The sequence below is a fragment of the Benincasa hispida genome, chromosome 9 (genome assembly GCF_027475165.1).
Source record: "Benincasa hispida cultivar pf3 chromosome 9, pf3_genome.v1.1, whole genome shotgun sequence".
Classification (NCBI taxonomy): domain Eukaryota; kingdom Viridiplantae; phylum Streptophyta; class Magnoliopsida; order Cucurbitales; family Cucurbitaceae; genus Benincasa; species Benincasa hispida.
Window position 1 is genome coordinate 68,557,905 of NC_143486.1, and position 11,138 is coordinate 68,569,042.

General features: G+C 30.6%; 1 protein-coding gene and 1 long non-coding RNA gene across 3 annotated transcripts; one reads left to right on the plus strand and one right to left on the minus strand.

Annotated features, from left to right (window-relative positions):
• The first annotated feature begins 4,945 nt into the window (after positions 1–4,945).
• Positions 4,946–7,711, plus strand: LOC120087117 (uncharacterized). 2 transcript variants are annotated; one of them, XR_016532497.1, is made up of 5 exons: positions 4,946–5,249; positions 5,907–5,972; positions 6,995–7,249; positions 7,312–7,381; positions 7,458–7,711. It is a non-coding gene; the product is annotated as an uncharacterized LOC120087117 (long non-coding RNA). The 2 variants fall into 2 exon arrangements; XR_016532498.1 differs by having other exon boundaries at positions 4,963–5,249; positions 7,452–7,711.
• Positions 6,868–7,567, minus strand: LOC120087115 (TPD1 protein homolog 1-like). Its single transcript, XM_039043999.2, has 2 exons — positions 7,433–7,567; positions 6,868–7,327 (listed from the first exon to the last, which is right to left on the minus strand). The coding sequence occupies exons 1-2, from the start codon at positions 7,494–7,496 to the stop codon at positions 7,008–7,010; spliced, it is 384 nt and encodes a 127-aa protein (XP_038899927.1). The 5' UTR covers positions 7,497–7,567; the 3' UTR covers positions 6,868–7,007.
• Positions 7,712–11,138: the final 3,427 nt, after the last annotated feature.

Consider the following 11,138-nt stretch of genomic DNA (forward strand, 5'->3'; position numbering starts at 1 on the left):
AAGAGCATTTATAGGCAATATTCGAGCTCCTTTGAGAACTCCATTTATGTACTCTGATAGATTTGTCGTCATCCACCTATATCTGAATCCTCCATCATGTGCAAGTTCATTGCTCTAAACTAATGTTGTCAAAAAAACTTAGACAGCTCCGATTTCTTCTTTTGATATCTTCAATTGCTTTGTTGAACTTTTGAATTTAAAACTGACACTCGACACGATAAACATAAACTGACACCCGGAAAGTTCACGTTATCACAACGAGATGGATTGGACAGAATCAGCTACTCGACAACGATGTGGATTTTGTAACCAGTTAGGACATAATCGAAGGAAGTGTCATTTGTTACTAAGATGGGCTCTAGATAGTTAGGGATTAAATAATAAATAATTTTTTTAATTATATATTCATTTTATTGTATATTCAATTTTTTTATTATAATTTATTGTATATTAATTTTTTTTTATAATAATCTACTGTATATTCAAAAAAATTTTTTTGTTTTTTGTAATCAATAAAGTTTTACATTATAATAATCTAATATATTCAATATATTCAATTTATTGTCTAATGATTATTCAATTATAGTATAATAATCTAATATATTCAATTTGTTGTCTAATGATTATTCAATTATAGTATAATAATCTAATATATTCAATTTGTTGTCTAATGATTATTCAATTGTAGTATAATAATCTAATATATTCAATTTATTGTCTAATGATTATTCAATTGTAGTATAATAATCTAATATATTCAATTATAGTCTAATGATTATTCAATTATAGTATGATTATTATCTCTTTTTTCTCTTTTTTTATATATATTTCTATGGAAAATTCAAATAAAGTGAAGACTCTCGCTCTCTCCTAAGATCTTGCTCTTTCACTCTCGCTCTCTCAGTATCGCTCTCTCCTAAGGTCTCACTGTCTCGATCTTGCTCTCGCTCTCGCTCTCTCGCTCTCTCACTCTCACTCTCACTCTCTCCTAAGATCTCGCTCTCTCACTCCCGCTCTCTCTGTTATTGTTGTTATTTTTCCATTAATGATTACTAGCTTTCATTTCTTCTGGAACAATCACAAACACTTTTTTGATTATGGATCTACTTTTTTGTTCGTAGACAAAGCTAATTCGAAATTGTCTTTCATTTCAAGGCATAACTTGTATCCATGCGCTTCATATTCGCTTGGAGTTCGCTCCCAGAAATATAGCCATCCACACCCCCTCACGTCAATCCCACAAGCCTTCGTCTAATTCGAAATGATAACAAAATGCATAGGTTGTTAGAAGCAGCTCGAGTACACAGATACATATAGTATACCATCTCATTACTTTATTTTCTCTATGAAGAAAAAATAAAAGTAATAAACCTGCAATCTCGAGGGTGGATGTATGTCGAAACTTCAACCTTCGACAACCTAAGCGAGATTCGCGAGGTTTCCCTTGTCGAGGGTTGAAGTTTCGGCTTATGTATTGTTTCCAAGTTTTTCTTTGTTTGTCGAGTTCTCAACGTTCGACCTCTAACCTCGAATTCCCAAAACAATAATATTTCTCTAATAAGTTTCAAAACAACAATATTTCTCTAATAAGTTTTGAAAACAACAATATTAATATTAAAGGTTCGTTCAAATTGTAAGAGATATCACTTTGGGCGCTGTTATGGAGGAGCAAACGTATACTATAACTGCGGAGAAATTGGTCACTACAAACGGAACTGCCCCCAGTTAGGGAAGGAGGACAAAGGCAAGGGAAAAGCCCCAAAGTGTAGATAGATATGTACTATTTTTCATTATAGATATTGTACAAAAATTTCTCCTTTGTAAATATGTTTGTTTATGATTAATAAATATATGTTAACAAAATATGTTTGTTTGATGAAATGATTGTTAGCTAGATGGGATCAAGTCAAGCAAGGAACCTGTTATGCGATAGATTAGGAATAGGGAAATCCTGATGGTGTTAGATTAGGATGTGTATATATTATTTCTAACCGATTTGCTCTAATATCTACACCAAGTGACATGCCTATCATTTCAATGAATTGTTCAACAACAAGTCTACGGTTCATATTGATGCTAAAACCCCACATGGTGGTTGGTTATAATCAAGTCCATCAACACCATCAATCATGCTACCATTTGTAAACAACATAAATCCCAAACATTTGTCCAGTCATTTTCTAAAAAAAGGACAAACAATACATTACTAATTATTTTACTACTTATCAAACTTAAATACAAACAAAAATATAAATAAAAACAAAAAATATATATTAAATAACAAAAAAAAACTTTTCATATTAAATAACATCAATATGCAAATATGTAAATATGTATTAAATAATATCAATATGTAAATATTATTGAATTCAACAATTATTAAAATTCAATAGGATTATTATGATATTTTATGAAGAACTTAAATATGTTATTAATAATGATATAAATTCATAGTTAGTAACTTAGTTTAGTTATATTTATATTCTATACATTCATATTACCAACTAAATGTTTTAGTAATGTTATTATATTGCAAAATATATATGTACTTCCTAACATTATTATATGACACATCACATAACTTTCAATTTTAAATTATATAAAAAAACATATTTAAATCATAAAATATATAACTTTATATTTCCTAACATTAGGATATTATTTAAAGTACACAACATATTAAAAAATTAATAACGATTTTCATGCTCTTTCAATATAGGCATGAAAATCCTTTTACATTTTGAGAACATCTTTTAAAAGAGTAAGGTTACACCTAATTTAATTTTAATGCTCTATTTCTTTAAAAGAGCAATGTTACATCCGGTCTTCATATATAAAGAATTAAAATGATATATCTAAAATAGTATAAATATATATAAAAAAAATAGTAATAAATAAAAAAAGGACAACCAATATGTTTCTAATTATTTTATTACTTATCAAACTTAAATACAAAAATAAATAAATAAACAAATTTATAAACAAAATATTAAAAATATTAAAAACTAATAAAAAAAAACTTTGAACATCAAACTTAAATACTAAAACAATAGAATATTATAAGAAATATATATTAAATACAAAAAAAAACTTTTTATATTAAATAACAAAAACGTTTTAAAATGCATTAATACTAAAAGAATAACACTATACTAACAAAATCAATTATTATTTAAAATGCAAAAAAAAAAAAACATTAACATGGTAGGTCTAACATCATATAAATAAGATTATCAATATGTAAATATTATTGAATTCAACAACCATTAAAAAGATTAACCTAATAGATCAATATATAAGGAATTAAAAAGGTATATCTAGAATAATATAAATATAAAAAAACTTGTAATAAATAAAAAGTGAACTCACAAATTCAATAGAAGTTTCATTTTTTCGTGACAATGGTTCCTTTTTTTTTTTTTTTTTTGTTATTTGCTATTCGGTATAAAAAATTACGAAAAAAATAGAATATTATGAGAATATGAATCTATAACTTATTTTTTATTTATAAAAAGCTAGGATTTTTGTTGAGTGAACATTACTTTTTTTTTTTTGTTTTACAAAAAAATATATATAAAAAATATAATAGTATGAGAATGAGAACAAAATTTATAATTATTTTTTAAAAAACTGAGAGTCATTGTACAAACCTCACAATTTGATGAATGAATGTGAGAAAAAAGAGGATTTAGTAACAATTTTTGGAAGAGGAAGAAGAAGGAAAAGATGATAGACAAAAGGGTAAAAAAGGGAAAGTGATTTTTTTATAAGTTTTGAAAAGAGGAGAGCAAAATTTTGAGAAGTTTTAAAAGAAGAAAACGAACTCAGAGAGCAAATAAGACAATAGCAAGGCAGGAGAGGAAGGCAAAGGAAAAATTGTGATTTGTGAAGCTAATGGTGGGGTTTAAAACATTGCAGGTCGAGTTTTGAAAATTCGACCCATGGATTAATTTTGCGTGCAGAGTTAGAGGTGGGAGATTAAAGTTGATTAAAGGTGAATCAGCTAGGCAGGTGAGATGGGAAGGGACAATGTGTCGAGTGTTGAAAACTCGAAAAATGTAGGTCGAGTTTTCAACACTTGACCTTACTTCATCGTCGAGTTCTCAAAACTCAACTTAATCCCTCTCTCTTCCTCATATTGTCAAACTACCATATATATCTAAAATCTTTCCAAACTACCCTAATTCACTAAATGGTTTTCCAAACTATAATATTTTAATAAAACATCCTTGCTATACTACAACTTTTCATTATATTCTAGAAGTTTAATTTTCGTTAGAAATATGTTTTGTTTGTGTTTGTTGAAAAAAATATTGTATTAATGTACCATGAATGAATTTAACTTGACTTCATTATAACTTTTCTTCTCATTCTAGAGTGGTCCACATGCCAGAGTATAAATATACAAAATATTTGAACTAGTCCAAATTACGAAATAGATATTAAGAAACATTGAGCCAACAACATGAAACTAAATCGATATCTACAATAAAAACTATATATATCAAATTTTTTGTTTACGTTTGTAAATAAAGTCAATTACTATCTTCAATTTTAAGCATATAAAAAGAAATATTAAAGTGAATTTTGGATGATTTTTTTCATTGGGATCAATTGCAACCATATTGAAGGCTACAAATTCTCTACAAAATATAACAATCACCTCGCTCCAATGCTAAAATCTTATAATTCTCTTATTATTTCATTTCTACATTTTTTTTAAATAGACTCCGTTTTCTTTTATCTCATTTCTGTTTTGTTCTCTTGTTATTTCATTTCTAAATTTGATTGAATTTCGTTCTCTTTTATCTCATTTTTCTTAATTTTTCCCTATGTTTTTTCACCAAATTTAGTAGTCTATGTTAAATGGGCTTAATTATGAGTCCATCAGCACAATGTTTCCGGGTTCGGCCCATACATAGGATCATTGACTTCCTCTTTTCAGGAATTTTCAGAATTACCGGACAGATCAGAGTCTTTCACCGACGGAGGGAAAAGAAAATGAAGAACACATCGGAACGAAGCAAAACCGGCTACGATTTTTGGCTCTCATTCTGCAATTGTTCAGTCTAATTGGAATTATTTTGCAATTTTTTGCAAATGACATTATTTTTTTGTTAAACTTACAGATGATCCATTCCTTCCGGCACTTCTCCGTCGCTGCTGCATCGCAAAGTCTCCGCCGTCCTATGCGGGTAGTTCAGACAGCCATTGATTCTCCAGCATTTGGTGTATTCTTCATATTAATGGTGTAGTCATTGTTATTTTAACTTGATATATTTGGAGTAGTTCTTTTTCTGCTAATTCACCGTGTATTTGAATTTCCCGCTGTGAAGCTTTATATGGATTCTTTTGGCTCTTTGGTTTAGCGGTTTCGAATCGTAAGTTCACTTTATCGAGTGCATTTTGGAATGCGTTCCTTTTTTTTTTTTTAATTCAGAGTTACTGTTTCAGTTATGACCTCTGAGATCTTTTTATGTCGATTCTGTTTGCTTCCTTTTGTGTTTGTGTTAACCCTTCTCCCCCCGTTGGAGCTTTAGCGTCAACAGGATATTTTCTTCAATTGTGTTTTTGAAATACTTAAATTAATTGAATCATTTGTTCGATCTTCCGTTATCTTCCTCCTTATATGCACCCAGACGTACACCATGGATAGAGGTTGAAACTTGAAATTTATTTATGCAGCCGTTTGCTGTTTCTTTCTAATTCTATATTCGGATTACCGCCTATTTGTAAAGTTGTTATCTATCTTTACTTCTTTTTAAGTCTAACGTTGAAACTTGAAAGTTATTTATGTAGCCGTTTGCTGTTTCTTTTTAATTCTATATTCGGATTACCATCTATTTGTAAAATTGTTATCTACCTTTACTTCTTTTTAAGTCTAACGTATGGTTTGGGTTTTACAGATTGGAGTTGCACCTGAAGAAATTGATGCACTGCCCATTCTACATGTCAATTGACAAGTTTAAAGGGTTAGTTGCAACTTACAATGCTGCAAGATTTACATTTATGTTTATGTATGTATGTGTTTTGCTTTCCTTGGGAACACCAAAGAAACCCTGTTCTGTTTTGTAGTTCTTAATTGATTAAGATTAACTAAAACAGAATGTTAATGTAAGCCAAAACGACTATGAAGCTTGGAATGGTAATGCTCAAATGATGCAATTGCTTAGGACACGATGGTGATAGTGAGAAGAGGATGAAGGAAGGTTTAGTTTGAAATAGATGTCTAAGTGAAGGTAGGAATTAAAACGGTCACAATCAGGATGAGAACAAATGACATATGAAGCATAAACTTGAAGCGATTACCTCATTTCAATGGGGGATGAAGAAAAGGATTGTGAAGCCACTGGAGATTATTTAATGAAGAGGATGATCTCGATGATTATTATACAGGGAGAAGGGGGAGGAGCTTTTCTCCACCTGGAAAGGTGAGAATAGTTTCCTCCCTTTCTCTCCCTTCCCATCTCCTACGTTGTAGGATATATGAATAGTAGAAGCATGCTTTGGAGCTGTTCATGAGGCTGATTGTAGTCAGGGCAGAAGGAATGGACTCAGTTAATAAAATACAATTTGATGAAAGCTTCTTTTATTTGTCCATACAACACTCCTTCTTTCCATCAAGCACAAACCCTGAATGAGAAATCATGCTGTACCGCCTATACAGATTATACAAGTTGCTTCTATCATATTAATATTTCGAAATGGTGGCTTCTATTCTATTGTCAAACTCGAGTGAGGATGGCAACATTTTTGTAGAGAAAAGACCTTCTCTACAGGTAAAATTTCTCCCTTGTACCAAATAACTATAAGCTGTCTAACCCCATCTTTAGTAGATCAATCAGGTGAAGAAACAACCTCAAGATATATGGTCTTAAGACATCACGTATGATCGATTATAATTCTTTTCATTCAAAAGGACCAATTATTTTCTCAATTTTTTCCCCTAACTTCAATATTAACTCGGACTAATTCATAACCTTTTTTTTTAAAGTGTTTTCGGTGCTTCAGGTAGGACACTGAGAAACAGAGGAACGAGGGAACATGATGATAGGGGGATCCCAAGCATAGGAAAATGAAACTGAAGAACCAGGCTGTACAGTTCCTCCGTTTATAAGAAGGCAAGTGTCCCTTTGCTTTGACAGAATCGATGGATCAACGGGTTCAATAGTCTGAAACCCTGGGCAGGACAAGACGATCTGCTTCTGAGGACAATTGCAGTTGTTGATCACTTGAACGTTCCATTCAGGTTGGCCCCCAATCTCCCTTCCGCTTCTCTGTGTTCCTATGTTAATGGTGTCCAAACTGCAGCTTCCAGCAGCAGACCCTGCAACAAAATACCAACAACTCAAACTGAGAAAGGGAAGAGAAAGCTCTAAAGGTAGAGATCGCGAGTATTTTATTTGGGATTTTAACTTTCTTTTTGTCAAACCTTCGTTGATGAAACTTAGGAATAGGATGAAGATTGCTGCAATCATGGTGTAGAGGTTGATCATAGCTGAAGGGAAATTTTTGCTGCCAGGCAGTGCTTTTGAGATAAGTGGGTTTAGAAACCAAATTCTCTGTTTTTATTATGCTTACTTTATCTTAGAAATTATAGTATGTTAGTGTTTTCATATCTGTATTTTGAATGGCTTTCCTCATTGGTTATTATGGCAATAATTAAATTAATAATAGTCTCGAAGAAAAAGAAATAAATTTAAAACTCTCACGCAAGTCTTTAGTGTGATGTGCTGTCAACATAATATTTCATTTGGGTTGACTGTTTTTAAACATTGAATATCCCATGTAACTGAGAACAAAAATAGAAAAATGCAAATCGTGACGTGCTTTATGCCTATTATTCTCTCGATGTTTCCTTTTTCTTTTCTTTTTACATAAAATTGGTAGTTTTGTTTAAATTCTATTTAGACAACTAGTCTCTTCTCCTCAAATTGGTAGTTTTGTTTAAATTCTATTTAGACAACTAGTCTCTTCTCCTCAAATTGGTAGTTTTGTTTAATGTTATCCTCAAATTTGCTGTAGTCGTATCCTCAAACTTTTGGCACATAGTAATTATCCCTTCGAGCTAACAAAATTCTTGTAACTAAACTCTTGTAACCATTTTATAAGTTTGAAGGGTATAATTAAAAAGATTAGCGAAGTACACCGAACCCGAATTTTCAAAACTAACCCCTTGTTTAGTTAGGAGAGTATGTAATACTCCCTCTGACCGACGCTACGCCCAAAACTCTCTATTTCTCTTCCTATATTTTCCTCTCTCTTCCTTTATTATCCTTCAACCTTTTGTTGTTCTTCTCTCTTCCCTTATGCTCTATTTCTTTCTCATTCATTAAGTTTTCAGTGCTCATCTTTCCTTTATAACATGCACCAATCAAATCCATCTTTCTCTTCTCTCTTCCTCACATGCAAGGCTGCCAACCAAATCCATCTCTCTTCTCTCTCTCATGGCCCTCCACTCAATTCATTTTTCTCTCTTTTAAAATTGCAAGACCCACCATTCTCTCTCTTTTCAGGAAAATTTCCTATACTATCGTAGTATAGATAATTTTCTATACTACTACCTCCATTTATTGTGTGTCACGACAATGTCTTTTTAAAAATATGGTAGTATGGACTAAATTCCTCTCTCTTGCATGCATGACTTTACTCCTTTTCCATTCCTTTTCCTTCTAACACAGCCTCTCTATCTCTCTCCTTCCTAACCTGCTAACACCATACCACACTCTCTTTGTAACACCCAATAGATCTTCCCCCAACATCTCACTAGTAATCTCGAACCAATTATTGTTTTTAAATTACTGAAAAGAATCCATTTTTAATGCCATATCCAATTGAAACTTGGTGTCAGGATTGGCCGGACCTCTACAATACCCGACCTCGACCAGCTTTTGCTCATGGCGAAAACTTCAAAACCTTATAAACATATGAAAGTTCGAGGAGACCAAAATAAGACTTAAACCTCTATAAATATATTGAACTTCGCCAAAGACTCGGAGTACAAAACATAAAAGGAGTAAGGACATCCTACCATTTAAGTTGAAGAAAAGAAAAAGCAAACACCTTGAATAACTAACTAGGAACAAGCAACTTGGTTGTAGAAAGGCTTAAAATTAAATGAAGGGTCCCATGCATTAGTGAAGGTGATGGGAACAACAGAATAGATGGGAAAGCCACAATTAACCACACATTGATCCCCCAACTTGGCTAAACTGGTGGGTTTTGATGGCTTTAGTTAGCCTTTAGCTGTGTTGAAACCTCCAGACTTCAATCTCACATTGATCCGAGTGCAATTCTGGCATTTGTGATTGTAACTCTCTATTCTGTTTTGCCATTTACCATTGCCTCAGTTGGAGTTTGGCTGATTGTTAACTTCTCCATGGTGCATTGCAAACTCCATTAAATTTTCCACAGAAGAACAAACACATATTGGATTAAGTTTCATATGTACATCCAATTTAATTTATGTTCTAAAACCAGTTCGTTGGAAGATTTTGTGCAAATGCAAAGTGTTATTTTGTTGGCTTGTGAATGAAAATTTGGGGGATAAAAAGTTATAATCTCATTGTGGGTGGGTTTTATTTACTTTTTTCTTTAAAAAATTTGGGGCTATTTTAATTGTTGAAATTTTCCCCCAACAATATTGAGACATTCAAATCTTTGACCTTTTGATCTATAATACATACTTTATGCCAATTGAGCGAGGTCTTGTTAGCTTAATAGTTATAAAATATTTTTCTTTCGTTCAGGAATACAATGAGGATTCTGTTAAATTAACATGGTCATTGTGGGTGAAAGAATTATTTAAGATTTAATATGCTTTCATGTTTGATGTTAATTTCAATATACAAGGCATCTTTGGTAACCATTTGGTTTTTTATTTTTGTTTTTTAGAAAATAAGCATATTTCATCTACATTTCTTATAATGATTTGTATATTTTTTTTAGTACAATGGTTGATTTTTTAGTCAAATTACAAAAACAAAAATAACTTTTTGAAAGCTAAATTTTTTAGTTCTCAAAATTTGGATTTAGTTTTTTAAATCATTGGTGAAAAGTATATAACAAAGAAAGAAATTTGGAACTAGAAGTAGTGTTTATAAGTTTAATTTTAAAAAATGAAAACAAAAAATAAAATGATTACCAAACGGGATTTAAACTTTTTGTTTTCTAGCCTTTAAATTGACATTTTAAGTATTCAAAAACTGTTTTGTAACACTTAAAATATAAACTTTTTGTTTTCAAGTATTTAAAAAGTCATTTCAAATCTACTCTTAATTTAATTTAGTTTGGATTATAACATCGATTACAAAATGAAGTATTTTTTAACAAATGTGCTCAATCTTTTACAAGTAGAAATAAAGTTAAAATTAAAATTATTGCCAAACAAGTCCAATATAATCTCTCTTACATATATGGATTAGGATACTTCATTCAGTTTTTTCAAACAATAATAGATTTGGTAAAGAAGGGATTCAAGGATTAGCCAATCAACTCGAAGAAAAGATAGGTTAAAGAGTAAAGACGGGAAGAACCATCATTTTTTTTTCTTGATAATATTATATAAAGAACTTTATAAAAATGTTAGATTTAGCCTAAAAAAGCTATGAATTAAATAAGATAGAATTATTTGATCATACCTTTTGAAAAAAAGATAGGAAGATGACAGCCATTAACAGGGATTTTTTCCCCTTTGCTTTTCAGAAACAAGTTCTATTTTCTGAGGAAAGGGGATATTATAGAATATATACACACAAATATGTAAGGGAAGCAGATTTCTTTATTTTATGTATGATGAAAAGGAACAGTCCACCAAATTCCATTAATTATAATTAATTATTCCTTTGTGATTTTTTAAAAATTATTTGTTTAATTATTCTCATGTATTGTCCCTTTGGACTAAAGATGGCTTTTTGATTAAAAAAAAAAAAAAACCTTAATTTATTTAGATTTACAAGAAAAATATGTGTTTAGTCTCCATATTTTAAATTGACCAATTTAGTCCCTCAATCTTTAAGAATGAGTTTAAAAGGTCTCTCTAAAAAAATATATATATTAAATTTTGAAAAAAAAAATTGATTAGATGGTGAAGTGGCAAGATGAGTTGGATTTTTTTTTTAAAAAAAAAAAAAATTTCT